The 18704-nt window shown below is 39.7% G+C and overlaps 1 protein-coding gene across 10 annotated transcripts in view; it reads left to right on the top strand.

Annotated features, from left to right (window-relative positions):
- LOC102693327 (DNA topoisomerase 1) overlaps positions 1–18704 on the top strand; it is a 68148-nt gene that overhangs the window by 17917 nt on the left and 31527 nt on the right. For 7 of the 10 annotated variants that reach the window (XM_069181155.1, XM_069181152.1, XM_069181153.1 and 4 more), the window contains 6 exons: positions 432–570; positions 1308–1444; positions 2559–2674; positions 5206–5327; positions 14016–14138; positions 15640–15827. In XM_069181155.1, coding sequence (XP_069037256.1) covers positions 432–570; positions 1308–1444; positions 2559–2674; positions 5206–5327; positions 14016–14138; positions 15640–15827 — 825 coding nt within the window. Of the gene's footprint in view, positions 1–295; positions 315–431; positions 571–791; positions 980–1307; positions 1445–2558; positions 2675–5205; positions 5328–14015; positions 14139–15639; positions 15828–18704 lie in introns of those variants that run through there. The other 3 variants (XM_069181160.1, XM_069181154.1, XM_069181161.1) reach the window with 3 other exon arrangements.

Raw genomic sequence — 18704 nt, 5'->3', positions numbered from 1 at the left:
CCTTGTATAGACGCAAATGTCAGGTGCTGTATATTTAGACATCTAAGCCATACCAAAGTGAACTGAAGTGGAACACACTACACTGCATTGGGAGTCATTTGCCTCTGTCCTGATGAAAAAGTTATTCAGTGGTTATGTGAGCAGTGCTGGAGTAGTTGCAGCTGTAGCAATGACAACAAAAATAGAAGTTTTAAATTATTTTATGATGCGATTGTGACATCACAAATTATGCCTTGTGATGTCACCTTTGGGCAACTGCACTGAATTGGCCAGGCTTAAGTCTCTGAAGTTTTGAACAAGCCCAACAGTCCATGGTAGCGGGTCCTGCTGTGCACATTACATTATTTCTTTTCTAAACCGATCGATTTATTTTTCTTTTAATCTTGTGTGTAATCTTTAATCTTGTGTGTTTAATCTAATTTGTTTCTAAGAGCAAAGAAGAAAAAGAAAGTGAAGATGGAGGTTGAGGAGGCAGAGCAAGAGCCAGAAAAACAGAGGAAGAAAAAGAAGGAAAGCAAAGTGAAGGTAGAGGAGAGCTTGAGGCAGCTTCATGAAAGCCAGAGAAAGCAGGCTAGTGACGGGCTATGCGGACGTTAGACACGGGGCATTCTAGTTACACAGTTTTCAAAGCAGTTAGTGAATGAACAGTACTGTTAGAGAAGTGTTGAGGGTGTACAGTTTGTTTTTCATCTGTAGGATATTCATGAACAGAATATCTAGCATACCAGCCTTTGGTCAGCAAACTGTGTTCCAAACCTGCACAAAAATGTCAAATGGTTCTTGTTTTTCCTAGGTTGCCTGACTTTTGCATCATCGATTGCAGGTTGATCCTTGCCAGCGAACACCGGACAACATTAGCTACAGCATGTTCTTCCTGTGACTTTTTCCAAAGTATACAGGAGTCATAAAAGACCACTATAAGGCTCCAATGCTGTCTTTATTTTGTTTAAGGGTAGGAAGGATAGAGCAGCCGCCTCAGGTATTGTAATTGTTACCTTCACAGACTTGGATACCGTTGTTCTTTACATAACAGGCTTTTATTAATGGGCGCCTTGAGTGAACAGGGGCAGATAACAGTATTAAAGCCCACAAAGAGAATAAAAAGAAGTCTTAAGTTTGATTTCGGGCTACTGTGCTCTTGAGCTCCACAACTCGAGGTGACGAAGGTCGCGTGACGCTCACAGGCTCTGCGTCGTAACACAAAGCATTGCGCCAGTGCTGACCTGAAGGTCAGGTTTCGGGTGAGGTCACTGGACACTAACACTCCCTCTCTGTGCGCTCGTGTGTCGTTTCCTTCCTTTCCGAAGGCGAAGAAGGAGCAGGAGGGGCGGCCGGTGTCTGCTAGGGAAGGCGGCAAGCACAAGAAAAGCAAGGAGGAGGTTGAGGCAGCGAAGGCTCTGAAGATCAAGAAGAAGGAGGAGGAGGAGCTGCAACGGTGGAGGTGGTAGGCATCCAGAGACTCCTGCGTGCTTCTGGGCTGTTGAAATGAAACCTGTGACCCGGGAGAACTGGCTGAGCTTGTCGTCCTCCTTAAACGCACTTTTCTATTTAATGAGAGAAACTGAGGTCACACTTTTTTGTGACATATCTTTTGAGTATCTAAATTACAACATTTGGTCTTTATTTTTCCTTTCTTTAGTGTGGTAAGCCTTGTGAAACATTAGGGATTTGCTTCTGGGTAGGTTATTTTATTTCCAGGAGAATCAGTTTTTTTTTTTTCAAACGTTTGAAGCTTTTGCTGTTGCAGATTTAGGACGCTGTTGTGATTCCCGAAGATTCCCGCCTCAGACCGGCAGGCCTTCATGTTTACCAGGTGTATCCCAGAGGGATAATTCTGAGTAGGCATCCGAACTGGTCTTGTATTTGCCCTGTAAGGCCCCACATTTCCAGATTAGATCTGTTCTTAAAGCATTTTCAGCAGATTGCCTGAGCTTGGCCAACTGGGTTACGCAGGTGTTGGTTGAAACTGTCCTTGTCCAGTGGTTGGATTCTGACGGTCACTTTAAAGAGAAAATAGTGAGCTTTAGAAACACCTAAATGACTTAGTGTGGTGTGTTTCTGCTGGTGATTTAAATTTCAAGGATTTGATGGCATTTAACCAGTGCAGGGTCCAGTTTCTAGAGCTGTGGAGTAAACTGCATTGCTTTGGCATGGGGGGAAGCTGTCCTTAGTGACATTAGATGGACAAGAATGTAATGTAATGACCTTCTACATGGGAGTAAAATCTTGTTGGTACATAAATAATTTCAAATGCATTTCTTGTACTGTTGTAGGAACAAAAGTGGTGCTTTTCAGGAATACTGCATGCACTTTAGGGGGTTCAGGCACAGGCGAGACTGAATGGCACCCAGTAACTCCAAATTTTCTTGTTTCCTACGTTCTTCTGATATTGATTTCTAAAAATAATCTGTACATGGCTTTGTCATTGGATCCAGCGGTATAATAAAAGGCTCCTTGGACCCCAGTCTTGCCTTGGCTCTCAGCACCACAGACTTTGTACACCCTGGCGTTATGGGATGAGCAGCCCGCATTTTTGTTCCTCTTAATGTTTCCTTCAGGTGGGAAGAGGAAAAGTATGAAGACGGCATCAAGTGGAAGTTTCTGGAGCACAGAGGGCCCTGGTTTCCCGCTGAGTACCAGAGACTTCCTGATAACGTGAAGTTTTATTATGACGGTAAGTCATTAGCCCTCTGGAGCAGTGAAGTGTACTTAACAGTGTGAAGAATGGGGTCCTACTGAGCTAATGAAGATTTCTGTCTGCTGTGATGTCAAGGCCACAATGCATTCGAGAACTAGCTGTTCAGAAAGCCTCTCGGTCCCATCTGGATAATGATTTTTGGGACAGGTAATGACATTATTTTTTCCCTTTGCTTTCCTGTCTTTTTTTATGTACAGTTGTATTTTCTCAACTGTGTGCATTTTTCAAGTCTGTGAAAGCCATTTTTATGTTTCTTGTGGGTAAAAAAATCATAGTCACTGTAAAAACAATAGAATACTGTATGTGCATAGGTTTATACAGATTGATTGTCCAAAAGTATAAAAGTATAATGGAGCAGCATGCCGTCCATAGACGAGCAAATGACAACACTACATACAAATGACGTTCTCACAACATAGAGCAGAAGCTGCACAGTCTTTATGTTAAACAAATGCAGATTCATCTTTCCAAAGGGCTACAATAAGCGAAAATCTAACTTTGCTTTATTGACAAGTGCAATCTTGTTCATAATGTGTAAAAAATAATATAAGTGGCATGGAGTGTGAGCTTTCCTGTAAAAACAATCAGCCAGCCCTGCTAAATATATTGAGGTAAATAACACAAGTGAATCATTTTGTTTTGTACACCAAAGAGCTTTGGATAGCATGTTGCGGATAATTACAGAAAGGTCAATTATAGTTTTATTACTTTTTTAACTTAAGTTTCTTTGTGGCTTATTAGACTTTCATGCAAAAAAAATCTATTTGCATGTCGATAATGTTTTATAAAAGGAGAGTGCAAAATATATCTTATAAAGGATATTAAAAAGCATTCAGATTTTGTTTACTGTGGAGGGATAAAGCTACACCTGATGGTAATTTGAATTTTACATTCACAGAGTAAATCCTGTGGTAAAACACTGGAGACCTTTGAGGCATGAGTGTCTCTCACTCTTTGCTGTCTGCATTTGTGTTTGCGTGCATTTAAAAAAAAAAGGATTGCTGTCAGCTTCTCATTCACACATTTGTGCCATAGCAATCTCTGTGAAGAAATTATGATCCAACAGCCGTGTTAAGCAAATCCCTGCACACTGTCACCTGTTAACCTTTGATCCTGGAAGGTGCTATTTTAATTTGAAGTACCTCTTTCCTGGCTTGCTTGATGTCCAGCCTCCCTTTTTGCCTATTGGCAGCTTTTCAAGTACACCTACTCCATTAAGAAAGAAGAATTGTTGATATATACTCCACAGCTGCACTGGAGGATGCACCTGTAGTAACCATGGTGATGACAGAAGTGAGGGTATGTCACAGCCTGGCTTTTTACTGTGACAGAAAACGAAGTGAAGTGCTTTTAAAAATTTAGAACACACTGGGGCAAAAAGAAAATTGGCTCTGGAGAAGCTCCTTGACTGGGTTATTAAATAATTTAAACTCGCCCTGAATCTTTAGTAGTGAAAAGGTTAAAGGAATTTTGCACAGAATCTGGTACATCATGGGGCACTTACACTACCACCCTCCGGATCTCGGCACTTGCTCTGTCTCTCTCGGCAGTAGAATACGGTACCCTTGTCTGGACTTGATGATCATATCCTCACGGAGTATCCACCATGTGCATCATCACTGGTACCCTACTCTCCACCCTGATCTCCTGGCTCACTATCCTACCAAACACAATCACAGACTCACAATCACCCACAAAACACTCAAAAAGGTCCAAAATCCCCCTCACCTCGTGCCACTACATGAGGAAATATTTAATCCACCAAAGACATGTCTGCCTTCAAGAAAACCAGCCTGCAAACCCCCAGCTGGGAATGGGAATCACTGAACTTAACAAACAGTGCTCTACCCAGCAACCCCGTCCCAGGAAGAGAGTGCTCCACTCTGAACCGGTCCAGGACGGGTCAGCATCCATGTCTAGTCAGACTCTATAGTTGGGGGATCAGCTATTTGTTCCTGTGGGTTGGAACAAACTGCGAAACTCATCCTAAAGGACTCTCCTTCTTACAGACTCAGTGGAGGACTGCACACCCTCAACACAGCCCAACCACAAGCAATCTCGCGTCGCTCAGGTTTATTTGCATTTGCTAAATAAAGAGAATCTGGCTCTTTGGAAGGCATGGATTTTGGTAGAGAAGTTGTTGTTGCCATCTGTTTTGGGTCCTGTCTTCATTTTGTTTGTGAGGGAGGACATTTTAAGGCGGTGTAGATTTAGTCAGTAGTCTTGTGTCTCTGCCTGTTTTAGTCAGCATATTTCTTCTTGAATCCCATATTTTAAAAATGTAGCTTCCACATCCTTTTAATAATCTTCAGCATACTGTACATGCCAACAATAGCTCAAAAGTGGACTACGTTTGAAACCTTTCAGGAGAACAAACTCAAAGCACAGGTTTGTCTTTTACCCCACTGGTGAGACGCTGGAGCCGAGTCACCTAGAGTACTTTGTAATTTCACTCATTATACAGCATGTACAGTATATGATATTAATAGCAACCTTTCCACCCTCAGGAAAGCTGGTGACCCTGAGTTCAGCTGCTGAGGAAGTAGCCGTCTTCTTTGCACAAATGCTTGACCACGAATATACGACCAAGGAGGTTTTTCGGAACAATTTCTTCAGTGATTGGAGGAAGGTGAGTTGGTTGGTTGGGGGGGGGACATGTTGTGCATTTTGCCAAACTTTTCACACACTTTAAAAACTCCTGCCTCCCCCCCAATCCTCTAGCACCTCAACACTTTACAGTATATCACCTGCTGCATTAAAAAAGGAAGACTTGTCCTCTATGCGAACAGCTGTCTCGGGTTGCACATTTGCTAAAAAGCCGTTAGTCTTCCTTGTTGTTTTTCAAACCTAATTACCACATTTATTGCTTCCAAGTTATTTCAGAGGCACATATAAAGCTTTGCCCTGCCTTTGGAGAGTGAAGCATATGTTGGGACATAAGACATGAAGAAGTGATATGAAAACATAAGAGGATTTGGTGTTGTCTTTGGTAAACTCTGTTCATCCAGGGATTTAAAATATAACACAAAGGCTTTTGCTGCAAGATTTTTAATTAGGCTCCTAATTAATGTAAGCCTGTAGTGTTCTGAATGATTGTTTTGAAATGACTCAAATTCGGAGACTGGGCAGCTAGGCACTAGGCAGGAACACTGGGACTGATGAAATATGCTAGGAGACATCGTATCATCCAGGGCGGTACTGTGACCCCGTATTCGAAAACTTCATTGCGTTCTTGTGACCCGCCGTATTGATTGGATTGAAATTTGACAGCTTTCATTATCCAAGTAGCAGTTATCAGGTTTGCACCCTAAAGGCTAAAATGCTGTAAAAAAATGTTTTATTTTTGCAATGGCTCATAATCCTTTCTGACAATTTTGTTCCATCCCAAAAACTGATTCTTATCAAAAAGCCAATTAACACCTAACATGATAAGCATCGTGTTCTAAGCATTATGCAAGATAGCCACATGACTGAAGTGGGTTATCGTTTGATTAACGAAACACAGGGTCTTAAAAAAAAAAACTGCTCTTGTTCAAGAAAGGTTAGCTCCAGAGTCGGTAGGTTTCAGTCTAGTGCTAATATAGTTCATGTATGTTCAGGCGTGAGGCAGAATAGCCACCTGATTCTACAAATTGCACTGTTATAAAGGGAGTTTTGGGACACTTGCATGACATCACTCGTTATTTACGGTCTAAATAAGGTAAACTTGGCAATAGCACTCTCTGCTTATTCAGAGCTTTGCACCATTAAATACTTTGCCATGTACAAAATACACCATAGGTAAACAAATATTCGTCAGCCGAAATGGGGTAGTCAGTTAACAGAATAATAGCTTTGTGTCAACACTTCTTACCCTGAATACATGTGAATTTAGACTAGATTAATGAAGTGCTTTGTTTTTACATTAAATATTATGAAATTTAAAACTGTACTTCCACTTGTATATGTTCTTCTTTGTGGCTACGTGAACAGGAAAGGACCTTTGGTTTATACCCTTCAGCCTGGTCTGATGCAGACTTACAAGAAGGATGCGTAAAGAGCTCATTGGGGGTGCTTGTGAGCACCCCTGTTAAACACTAATTAGAAATGGGACACCCTAAGCCATTGGAGGCCCTCAAAGGAAAGTACATATGAAGGCCATGAGACCACAAGAGTGGATACTGGGACGTGGCCTGAGTATCTTCTCATTTTACTTGCAGTGTTAAAAAGCCTTCAAAACTGCTTGTGGATGCCTAGTTATTTTTGCTTATGTGCAAAGCTGAGCTGTGTACGTGACAGAATGTTTTGTTTTCAGTTTAACTTAATGTTCAAGGATCTAGTCTCCCCTTCACAAATTAAAAATAACTGCATACCAGTGTCTTATTTTTCTTTTTTTCCCCATTTCTCCACCATGAATGTGGTAGCTAGCATGGAGCACAGGGCAAGTTTCTGGAGCTGCTTTCTAAGTTCAGATTTTTTCTGCGCCATGTGCCTTTGGCTGTTCGTGTAGATGGGAAATAATTTCTTGCTGCTTAGCGCTGAATACTCTCAAAAATATAATTTGTGTAAGGCATTGATATGCTAATCCAGACAACTCACTCCCTGCAGATGAACAAATCCAATTAAAAATATTTTATTATGAAACCAACCCTTTTCCTGCCTTATGCTCAGTCTGGTAGCAATCTGCTGCCATTGTTGTAGCTGAAATCCTTTCTCTCCTTAACTGCAGTTAATCTGTACCGGTGTTGCACAAAATGAGATCATGCAGTTCAAGATGGTAAGTTAACAACCCAAATGGGTTTTAGAAATAGTCTGCAATCTCACTTTCTCCTTTAATGGTGGAAAACCTTATAGGGTGAAAAAAATAAGTTGGCTGATCCAGTTTGAATTAATAATCGGGGAAAAAAAGACAGAAAAGGGAGCGGACATAAAAATAAACTAGAAATGTTCTGCTCGTTTGAAAAATTGCATTGTGATCTGTTATCACAGTACTGCTGTGCATTGTTTGTAATTCCTGTTTGATTAATGGATTGGACTGTGTTATCATAACTAATTATGTCTGTGTCTGTTGCGTATTTGGAGCACAGAGCTGCTAATGAGGACATTTTTAACAAATGTGTGAAGTACTTACCAGTCTAACATCTGCGTTCATTAATGTTATTCTTTGTGAAATTCATCTAATAAGAGTAGAATCGCTCTAATTACCGAAATATGTAAAAATTAACTTTTTTTCTGTGAGAATTCAAATCCATAAAACAATCAGAGGGCACGATGGAGGTGGTGAGCATTCATGTTCGAAACCCTTGTTATCATGCCTGCTTCTTTCTGCAGTGAATTAAACATTTCAGAGCATAGTTATTTACTTTGTTAAGATTGCGTGGGTACCTGTTGCACATCGTTTGAGTAATTCATCTGATTGAACCGGGAATCGGTTATGCTTGTAAGCTGAGTAAATGATAATGAAACCTATGTGGGTCACCATTAGTAATAGTTCTGCTGTCTTCTCTTAGTTAGTAAACTAAAACTAAAGGGTTAGTAAACCTGTAACGCACAAACTTGAACGAGGATAAAATGCATCACTAGAACTCAGTCCATATTGTATCAAGCATTTATACCACAGTTACCATTACCTCAGGAATGCAAAAAATGTTCAGTCTGTGAATTTGTTCAGTGTGTTGTTCCAACATTTTAACCAGTCTCAAACAGAATGACCTGAAGAATGACAGATTACAGTGTTTGCCTTGCCTTTCCATTTTTAGGAAAGAGTAAGTCTTTGTTGCCGTCAAATACCTCTTCCACTCGAAGGTGTTCTCTCCCCTCAGCTCTGCAGTGGACACCCTGCCCTCCTCATTAGCTGAATAAATGATGCAGCAAGCCTGCCTTTCCAAAGACACTGTGATGCACATTAATGTTTTGATAAAATGTAGAACCGAGGAGGTGGTTGTTTAGTAAAGTGGTATACAGTTTGGACTTCATGTGAATCAGGACAGACCTGTCATGAAGATCGATGTCTGTGAATATATTTGTCCTCTTAAAGATGCTTGAAAAGGTGGATGATTCCTGCGCATGCTATACAGTACAGTATATCATCACACTCATGATTTCTTATGATACAAAAATGTTCAGACATCTCACACACTGAATATCGATTGTAATGTACTGGAATGGGTTTTTTAATTTTTTTATTTTCTCAAACTGATATCACCAGCTCTTTGCAACACAATTCACAATTTCATTAGGTGTAATAATCTAATATTAAGCTTATTACAGACATGATACCTGGTTATCACATTCCTCTGTTTCATTGTAATTTGTGGGAGTTTTTGTGTCTTGGCAGGTTTTTTTTTGTGTGTAGTTTTGTGTACCCTTTTTTATTTTCACAGATATCCAAGTTATCTTTCTTTAGCTTTGCTGTACTAAGCTGTCTTGGCCTTGTCAACTAAAAGATTGTGTTGGTTAGTACTGAAGGCCTTGAGCCTAAAAGGTGTGTCTGAGCTTGAACCTTACCTCAGTTGGGTCTATATAAAACTCACAGGCCGACATAAATCTGCCTGCAGCAAACATAAATACAGGGAAAAGGTTGAAAAGACAAAATGTTATCTTGAGTTTGCACAAGAATTTAATCAAAATTGCTACTGTTGAATTGATAGGTCTTTCTGGTGGTGGAGCGGATTGGGGGAATTGTGAAGCCAGCAATTACAGTGAAATAGGGTAGATGCGTTTTAAATGTTGTGGGATTTAAATCAAAAGTGTAAACAGGTTTTTGTTTTGTGGCTACGTAGTGTTTTGTTTACTGCTGTTGCTTTTCAAACAGCTGCTCCTGAATACCAATGGTGGTATCCTTTCTCACAGTCTTTGAGGAAATTGATGTAAGATTTATATATTGGATAAAAGTTACACAGGATATTTTCTCTATATCTGTAAGATCTGAGTCTGTTTTGTAAATGGAAGAAAATAGCTAAAGCTGTCAGTTCCATTAAAGGTGAACATCTACGGTAGTGGTGGATCATGCTGTTTACCGGGGTGCATGAGAAACGAATTGCCTATTTTTCTGGTACAGAACAGTTTGTTGGCACATTTGACAGTTTGATTTTTAATGTTGTTGTATCACGCCGACACTTTCTCCCTTTAAAGCAGACTGATTATTAACTTACAAGGATGAGGCAATGATTTGTTTGACACTGAACAAGAAATCCAGACATCATTTGAATGGTATTAAATTCAGAATTGATAACGTAGCTAAGCCTCTCTTGCTTGAGCATGGAAACAGGGTGCTGCAACCTGCACACTTGCCACCGATTGCGATTAATCATTTTGGATTTGTTTTCAAAGAATAACCCCTCTAAAGTACAGTTAGTGTTCTCTTGTTGCTGCTGTTCACAACCACCTAGCTGGAGTTTTCAACATTGCAAGATTATGAGAGTAACAGTCTGGGTGTTGCTTTCACTTTGTGAACAAAATAGGAGTAAGATCTCATACAACACCCATCGCATTAAGTAAGAACAAATCAGCAGAAGTGTCTCTGTGAGTGAAAAAATGTTTTACAAAGAGCATTGGCCTAATTTAAGTCATGACTTGAAGTAAAGTGGATACAGCAAACATCCTTAGGGCTTTGTGGTGGTTTAATGAAAATTCAGGAGACACTGTTGTTTAGGGTGTAGAAGATAAAGTATTTTCAAAGGGTTTCTCTTCCACTGGGTCACGAGAAAAAAAACACACATTTAAAAGCCACACAGGTTTTAGAGCACAGCATGAATTTCAAAGCCTGACTTTCATAAGAGATGAAACGTGATAGGTTCTTTGCTCTTAAGGTTGGATGCCTTGATCTGAGGATGGCGGTTGATTTCTGCAATCCCAAGTGGCTCACTCTAGTGCCTGAACCTGAACACAGCCTCTCCCCCCCCCAGATCTGCCTGACTGGAGGAGGGAGTCACCCAGGAAACTCTCATCTTGGTCTAAGAGTCAGAACAGCAAACTCCCCTCTCATCCCTCCCCAACTCCAAGCAGTACTCTCAGACTTGGAAACAGGATATGAGACCAAAGCACAGTGCCAGGATACTTCAGATTAAACATTGCATGAACACCGCCACAGATCAATACCCAATTCTGTCACAGCACGCTATCTGGGTCATGGTCCACATAAAAGGTCAGCCACTGCAGTGGGATTTAACGCCTGCCAGCATAATTAGTGAAACAAGCGAGAAATGAAAGGAATAAACGTGTTCTTGCACTGATGCTGTGCCTGAAATATGATATCAGTTGCATGTTTTACAGAAAACCAATTAGGGTGGTAAAGAGCAGGACATCTTGGCTTATGTAACAGATTTGGTGTAATATCAGTGGTCAAATACAGGCAGACCCTTGCTCAGATATTTCCTCCAAGGCTTACAATTTGTTTTTTTTTCCTAGTTCTTCTATTGCTTTTAGAGCTTTTTTGTCCTGCATTTGTTTGAGATCATTTCTAATACTTTTTGCAGTATAAAACCATCCCAATATAGAATTCATATTTTTTTATCACCTTCACTGCTGTAGACCTCTCCAAGAAGAATACAATTGTTCTGGTTAAGCCTTAAATTAATTAAACCATCTTTCTAAGCTGGACTATGAAAACTGAAGTAAGTGTGTGCACGCTCACTTCTCTCTAGTACTGACTACACGTTATACAATTATCTACAGACCTATCATACTATACGTGTTGAAAAGAGCAACTATTAGTTAGTGAATGAAGCAAACCATATGGGCCACCGGAGCAACTGTGCACTACTTCAGTAATTAACTTAATTAGAAATCACACACTGTTTACCCACACCCCGGACTGATAAAGGCCAGTTCTGGAAACGATGATCGAGGATCTACAGTAACAGGAGGACATCTGAGGTGTTTGAGGTGCTACCACATGTGCTTTTTTAATGCCCATCTGTGCAAAGCTACTTTAATTAACATGTTAAATTGCTCCTGAAAGAATAAACCTTGAATGTTATTTCAGTTTCCTGGGAGCCCAGTGTAAGTAATCTTCCCTTATTACTGTTCCTGACTGTTAGGGATTTCAAAACCCATTGGCACGTTGATCCCAGGACAAGTCCAGGGAGTTGCCGTCTTGAATTTTTTGTCTTCCTCTCTGTGGAATTCCAGAGGGGATTTCAATAATTAAGACCCTACACGGCGAGTAATGGACTCGGTTAAACTGTGAAAATGCTTTGGACCACTTCGTTTTTAGGAAATGAAAGACCTGCACTCCCGAAACTGGTAACACAGCAATAATGATCCACGATTCCACAGGGAATGGAAAAAGTCAAATAATTTATTTTTCATTACTTTTCTGGTAGGAGTCAAAAGGCAACTCACAGGAGTATGCCTCACACCCACGTACTGAAAGCTCATCATGAGAACTTAAAAAATGGAGTGAGATGGACTTAGACTTTTTACTTTTAAATATCAGGATAGTAACCAAGGAAAGAAAATTAATCTTCTACTTGCTAGAGCAATATGTACTGCAGAAGTATTCAAAATTATTTATGCATTTAATCTTTGTGGTTAACTGTTAACCTAATGGCCCCTCTTCATATCCATGCTAATTAATTTCACCATTGACTTTGTTTCATTTGCACACTTTAATTTGCTGAAGTGGGGTTACATCCCACATGGGAGTTTTCTCAATAATCAATCCGTGTTACTGTGTGGTAAACTCTTCATGCCCAAATAGGTGGTAGTCGTGGTTTAGTGTCATAGTGTCTGAGGGTAATCATTACTGCCCTCAGATTAGTCATTAAAATGAAATGGACAGTGCACTTCCATGTCAAAGCATGAATGAATCTGTGATTGCATGTGATATTGTCTCTGATATTTTTCTCACATCAGTGTTTTACCTGTCATACTTGCTGCATCTTAACTTGTAATTCCTTTGTGGTGAGTTCAGCACAGTTTACAGTATATCTTACACATGGTACTGTATAGATGGTTTTTAACTGAGCACCAAGCTGGGTTATACTCATTTTATGCAATGTCACATGATCTCTGAGACATCCCTGTATGACTGTGAGGAACACTTCTCAATTTGTCAGCCCTCTTGTGTGGGAAAGTATAGAAACCGTGTCTGGAGATGATGGAAAAGTAAGTTTTTGCAGCAAACATACAGGTCATTTTCTCCTCTACAGTGCACGCACAGCTAGATAAGATATGAGTTGTGCCTTCTCATTCACAGTAGTTAACCGATGAAGTTAAGCAAGACGTATCTCTCCTCACTTTGAAACCATGCTATTTCCTTAGAAAATATTCAAGAGGTGTTTTCAGATTTGTTTCTATTTCTTTTCATCCTTAATAATTCTGAACTCTTGTTCAGCAGTATCTGGCTGCAAATAAAATGCTGGGTCTTATTGCATTTGTACAGTTGATGTGGTTCCATGTAGAATTGACATGGCAGAAGTATGTCTGTGATTTCTAGCATTTTCCGTTGCAGATAACATACCTGTATTTTCATTTTCAGACATTGATTATTTTTATTATTGTGAAGTTCTTTGTTACAGAATGTTGCATTTCTGAGGGTGAAGGTTTGTTCATTATGCCTCTCCACAGCATTAATAAAACTGATGGAGCTGACATCATGCACAGTAGGCTCATTCCCATTGTAGGCACAAACAAGTCTTCCCTCAAGGAGCTTGTTTGCTGTATAAATCTTTGCAGAGTAATTTTAAACTAATGAGACATTTAAGACATCATTCCATTTTAAATTTGAGAGCAGCATGGTCCTGAGTTTTTTAAAACCCACTGTTGTGAACTATGGACAAAATCCCTTTCCCTCACTCAGTAGGTAAACGTTTTGCTTCACTAACCATTTTTTTCATAGTTACTGTAAAATTGCTGTTCATTACGTCAATGTAGATCAAAAGAAAAAAGCTATTTGTAGACTTGTGGTTCTGTACTTAGCAATGCAAGGTGTGCCCTCAAGAACAAAAGCTTCAAAAAGTTGCGACTTAAAACAAAGTCAGCATTTTATTAATATACATAGAAAATACCTATTAAAGCTAATAAAAAATATCTGCAAAATAAATTAAAGACCAGTCAGTGGTTGTCAGATGATTATAGTACTATAGTTTAGTCCTCATAGAGTTCAATCCTTTATGAACTTTAGCCTTGGGGTAATTAATCAACCACAATGATTATAAGCTTAATTTTCAATCTTGGAATGTATACCTACTTGTATAATTAAGAAACATTCAACATATAAAGTAATAATATTCACATGCTTAGAAGTAGTCTTCAAATACTACTCTGTACAGCCTAAAGGGTTTTCTGTTTGCTGCATCAAGCAAAATGTTAGATGTCTCCTTTTCTTTTGTAGGAAATGACCTTGGAGGAGAAGATGATCATCACCGATTTGAACAAGTGTGACTTCAGTGAAATTTACAAGATGCACAAGGAGAAAGTGGAAGCGAGAAAAAATCAAGGCAAGGAAGAAAAGCAGGTGAGTAACTTTTTGCAGAGGGGGCTGAGGCTGCGAATGAGCCTCAGATGAATCTGCCTTTGCATCGAAGATTGATGCCATTTCACTCTTGCATCGTGACTGCCTACGCATGCTTTTTGAAATGGGGAATGCCTATCGAAGTTAACAGTACTAGAACCTCCTTGGAGAATCCAAGTCATCAATAATTTCATCCATCCTTTCATTTTCTAGAGTGTGGGGGAGTGGGAGTCTGCCCTGACCAGCAACGGGCACAAGGCTGGGTGCACCCTGGATGGGACCCCAGTCCATCTTAGGGATCTCACACAAATGTACGCACTCACATCAGGGCCATTCTACCCAAAATCCAGTTAAAGTACCAGTATGTCTTTGGATTGTAGCAGTAAACTAGAGCGCCTGCTGAAAACCCACGTGAACACGGGGAGAACATACAAACGCCACACAATCAGCACCCCAGGAATTGAACATCATTTTTTTGTGGTATATTTAACCCTGGAAGCCATCGTGAAAAATGTCAAGACTCTGGTCTCATGTAGGGTTCCCTAATAATTTAGCTATTGCTTATCTGCTCTGATGTTGATGTGTATCCATTGGCTGCCCAGAATATTAATGTCAAAATGCAAATGTCAATTAGGGATTAATGGATGTACAGTGTAGTATGTTACAGCTCTGTAGTCTCCTGCTCAAGTAGGCAATGTCAGGGGAGAGAGATGGACTGTTGCCTCAGTTGGCACCCATCTCCTGTCCATACTCATGAATTGAAACTAATGGATTCATACTGTATGTTATAATGGCATGCATCTTATTAATGGTGAATAGAAAATAACTGTGCCAATTTACTGCTGGAACACCTGGAATAAAAGGAAACTCAGCAGTACATGCACAACATATTAAAATGTTGGAACGTTATGTCCTTCAGCAAGGGTCAAAGAGTTTGTGGAATTTTTTTCTTGCCTGTATTTTTGGCTGTTTTAAGTTTGAACTAGGAAGAGAGCATAAGGATTTTCCCTGAATTGTCACGTGCATCACTGTGCCTCATAGTTTGTTGAAGTAGTCATAATGTGAGAATTTTTAATAGAAAAAAAGTCAAATAATGTATCGAGCAGCAAACTGTTGGTATGACCTGAGAACAGAGTGTGGTTAAAAAGATGGTGCTTAACACATAATGGAATTAGAGGTTGCCTGAAAGGCAGGTCGTCGTGTGTGCCTACTGACTATTAGCTCACGCTGAAGAAAAGGGGTAAGTAGCTCGTTTTCTTTTCCAATGTGTCGAAAGTAATCTGAAGCCATCTTTCCCTGCCTCAGGCTGCTCCCTCAGCTCTTAAAATAGAACTGAGAATCATACTAGATTTCCAGAAGTTGTCGAGCCTTTACCGTATACCTTATAAGTGTATTGCAAGAGTCTGGTCGTTAATATGAAGGCAGTGTTTATTCATAAAGAGAGAATGGTTAACGATCTGTATGTTATAGCCAATTCACACACTTGTTTGGATGCTCCTGCTAGAAAACCAAAGATGCCAATCAGAAACTGTTGGAAGAGTATGGCTATTGCACTTTGGATCACCATCGGGAAAGAATTGGGAACTTCAAAATTGAGCCCCCGGGACTTTTCAGAGGAAGGGGAGACCATCCAAAGCAGGGAATGCTGAAGAAGAGAATCCAGCCAGAGGATGTCATCATCAACTGCAGCAAGTAGGAGACAATCTAACTCCTTTCAGAAGCCACTGTTTCCTGGGAACATGATATGCTTTAAATTGTGAACAATACTGCTGCCAGTTTTAATTGGGACACAGAGATAAGAACCCATTACCTCTACACTAGCATTGCTACACTGGCCTTATGTCTGGTTAAGGATTGATTTTAGTATGTGAATTTGACTTATTAAACAATATGTGTAATTTACAGGTAATCTAAACATCTTCCAGCTATTTTCAACATTTTCTCAGGAACCAGTCTACTCTGATAGTCTTGAGTGTATGTCTTAGAATATTTACAATTAAGAGCTGTTTACTGACATCATATTTGTGCATTTCCTATGTGATGAAATTGGCTTCAGTCACAAACCTCACATCTTGTTGCTATTCTGTAAGCATGCTTACTTAGTTTTACACATTGTCTTTGGGTGTTTTGATTTTGTGCTTTTATGTTTAACATTGCATTATTACATGTACTGCTATGATGTAATTCTACATCTTTGTGTTGCTGTTTCTCATACACTACATGTATAATTGAAGTACTTTGGCTATAAACTATTTCCTAGAAAAGGAGACATTGCTCATACAAGACATCTTCTGTAATATACTTTTAAAATAATACAATCTTTTCACTCTGATGAAAACACGGGATTGCAGAACACTGGATTGCTTTCTGTTTCATGTATACAAAAATGAGTACAAGACAGAGCTTTTGGCTTAACAGCATCTAATCTGTGGAACAATTGGACTCACATTTTTATAACATTGCTTCTCCACTTGGTAACTGCCAGGAATTCATTTTTTTAATATGGTTCTCAATTTTAGTATATATATTTTTCTTTCTGTGTACATATTAGAGTTACATTACATTTCACAGTTTTATTTTTGGCTTATTGCTCAATTCTTAAAAGTCTCACAGTTTTTAGCTGTGAAAAGCTCTTGAAAATGATGTCTTATAGAAAGGTGCTATATGGAAAATCAGACTGATCGATTGAAGGTTACCACTAGGGTTGTGCAAACTGGCCTCAGTTCCATCTATGTGTTCTATGGTAGTCATTAAATGAAGCTAGGGGAGTCTTGTAGCTTTTCTCCTCTGAGGAAAGCTGCTTGAATCTGAACAGATTGACTCTCTGTGGCAGCCCAAGGCTTCCCATGTTTTCCCCAAAAGAGTCTCTGCTTTGAGGTTTGTGTCACTGTCGATCCACTTCAACATGTGGATTTTAAAGGGTTCAGACAACCTGAAATATAGCTGGAGCACTCCATTAAATCTCAACCTTTGTGCTTGAATTTAAGATTTTTTTTTCTTTCGCTGCCGAGACCTATTAGCAGCAAAAATTATAAACAGGTGCTTTGTAATTGAGGGGCTGAAATGCTGCGTATTCATCATCCCTGATACCTCTCTCAGATGGCTTGCCTCGAATGGTGCAGTAATTGGTTCACTGCCATTATGAAAGCCATTGATTGCAGTGGTAGCTAGGGCTTTTTGGGTTTTCACTTAATAATGCATTTTGCTGCTTTTTTGTATATTAGTATTCTAAAACTCACTTTCAACAGCGGCTGTGATATTTTTGGATTTCTCAGTATTTTAATTGGTCTAATTTTTGAAGTGGGCAAGATGTAATGCTTCTCTCCAGTGTGTTGCAAATACTTCTGGGTTCAGATGTGTTTTAAATTCAACATATCATGAAATTCTTAAATATATTCTAATGAGTACATGATTGTCAGCTTGTCCTAAAGGAACTAAGATAAGATCACTTTATTAGCCACATACAATTTCTTGCATTAGGATTTGTCTTTTCGCATACCCCAGCTTGCTCTCCATGAGACACACAGGCACACAGACACGGAGAGAGAAGCTGGGAGTTAGAGCGCAGGGTCTGCCATTGTACAGCACCCCTGGAGCAATTGGGGTTAAGGGCCTTGCACAGGGGATTTGAACCGGCAACCTTCCAGCCACAGGAGCAGATCCTGAGCCACAGAGACACCGCTCCGCCCCAACTCTACCGCCCTCTAACTATAGTGTTAGAGGGAGCCTGCATTTCACTCTCATTCTAAATCCTACTTCTAATTTCTACTCCCTAATTACTTAGACCATGATGCTTTGAATTGAACTTTTTTATTGATTTTCAATGTATTTCCGAGTCCGCAAAACACCCAGCTATGGTTACAGTATATTGTTTCCAAAAGCTTTAGCAACCAAGACTCCATTGCTTCCATTTTGTTTCTTTCTACACAAATTACCAGTGACCAGTGGATATCCACACTTAGTATCAGACACTCCCCTAGAGTCCAGCTGTTTACAGAATGAATCCTTGAAGTTGGTACATTTTTTATGCTAATTACAAATCCAATCCAGTTTCTTAGACCTGAAGTTTTTTTAGTGAGACGTCTTACAAAGTACATTTAGATCAGCGCACTGCAGTTGGAATAAAACAAACCACTATTGAAATAAAGAACAGAAGAACATACCACTGGAAATGATTGCAGCCAAAGGACACTTAGCTTACAGTATATGACCATATCCTAATAATGTGACTTTCTTTTTTATTAAGAGCAACAATGGAATGTTCTTCTGAAGGACGAATACATGACTTGTCCTCTCTAAATTTTAAATTTCAAATTTAAATGTTGGAGTCATGCACTCTGTTCACTGATGTCATAGAAATAAGGGTACACTTTGCCCCTCTGGGCCCATACAGACTTGTTCAGATGGCACAGGGTGGGCTGATTCATCTCTCTGCCTTGCAGCCTAATAGTGTTCTTGCGAGCACTGAACTCCTGCAACGAGTGGTGATCGGATCACATGCTCCTTTTATTAGATTTTTGCTTAAACCCATACTCTAGTGATGCACTGGATTTGACTTAATTTTGCACA

This window comes from Lepisosteus oculatus, chromosome 20 (genome assembly GCF_040954835.1).
Source record: "Lepisosteus oculatus isolate fLepOcu1 chromosome 20, fLepOcu1.hap2, whole genome shotgun sequence".
Classification (NCBI taxonomy): Eukaryota; Metazoa; Chordata; class Actinopteri; order Semionotiformes; family Lepisosteidae; genus Lepisosteus; species Lepisosteus oculatus.
This window is presented reverse-complemented; position numbering and strand designations above follow the sequence as displayed.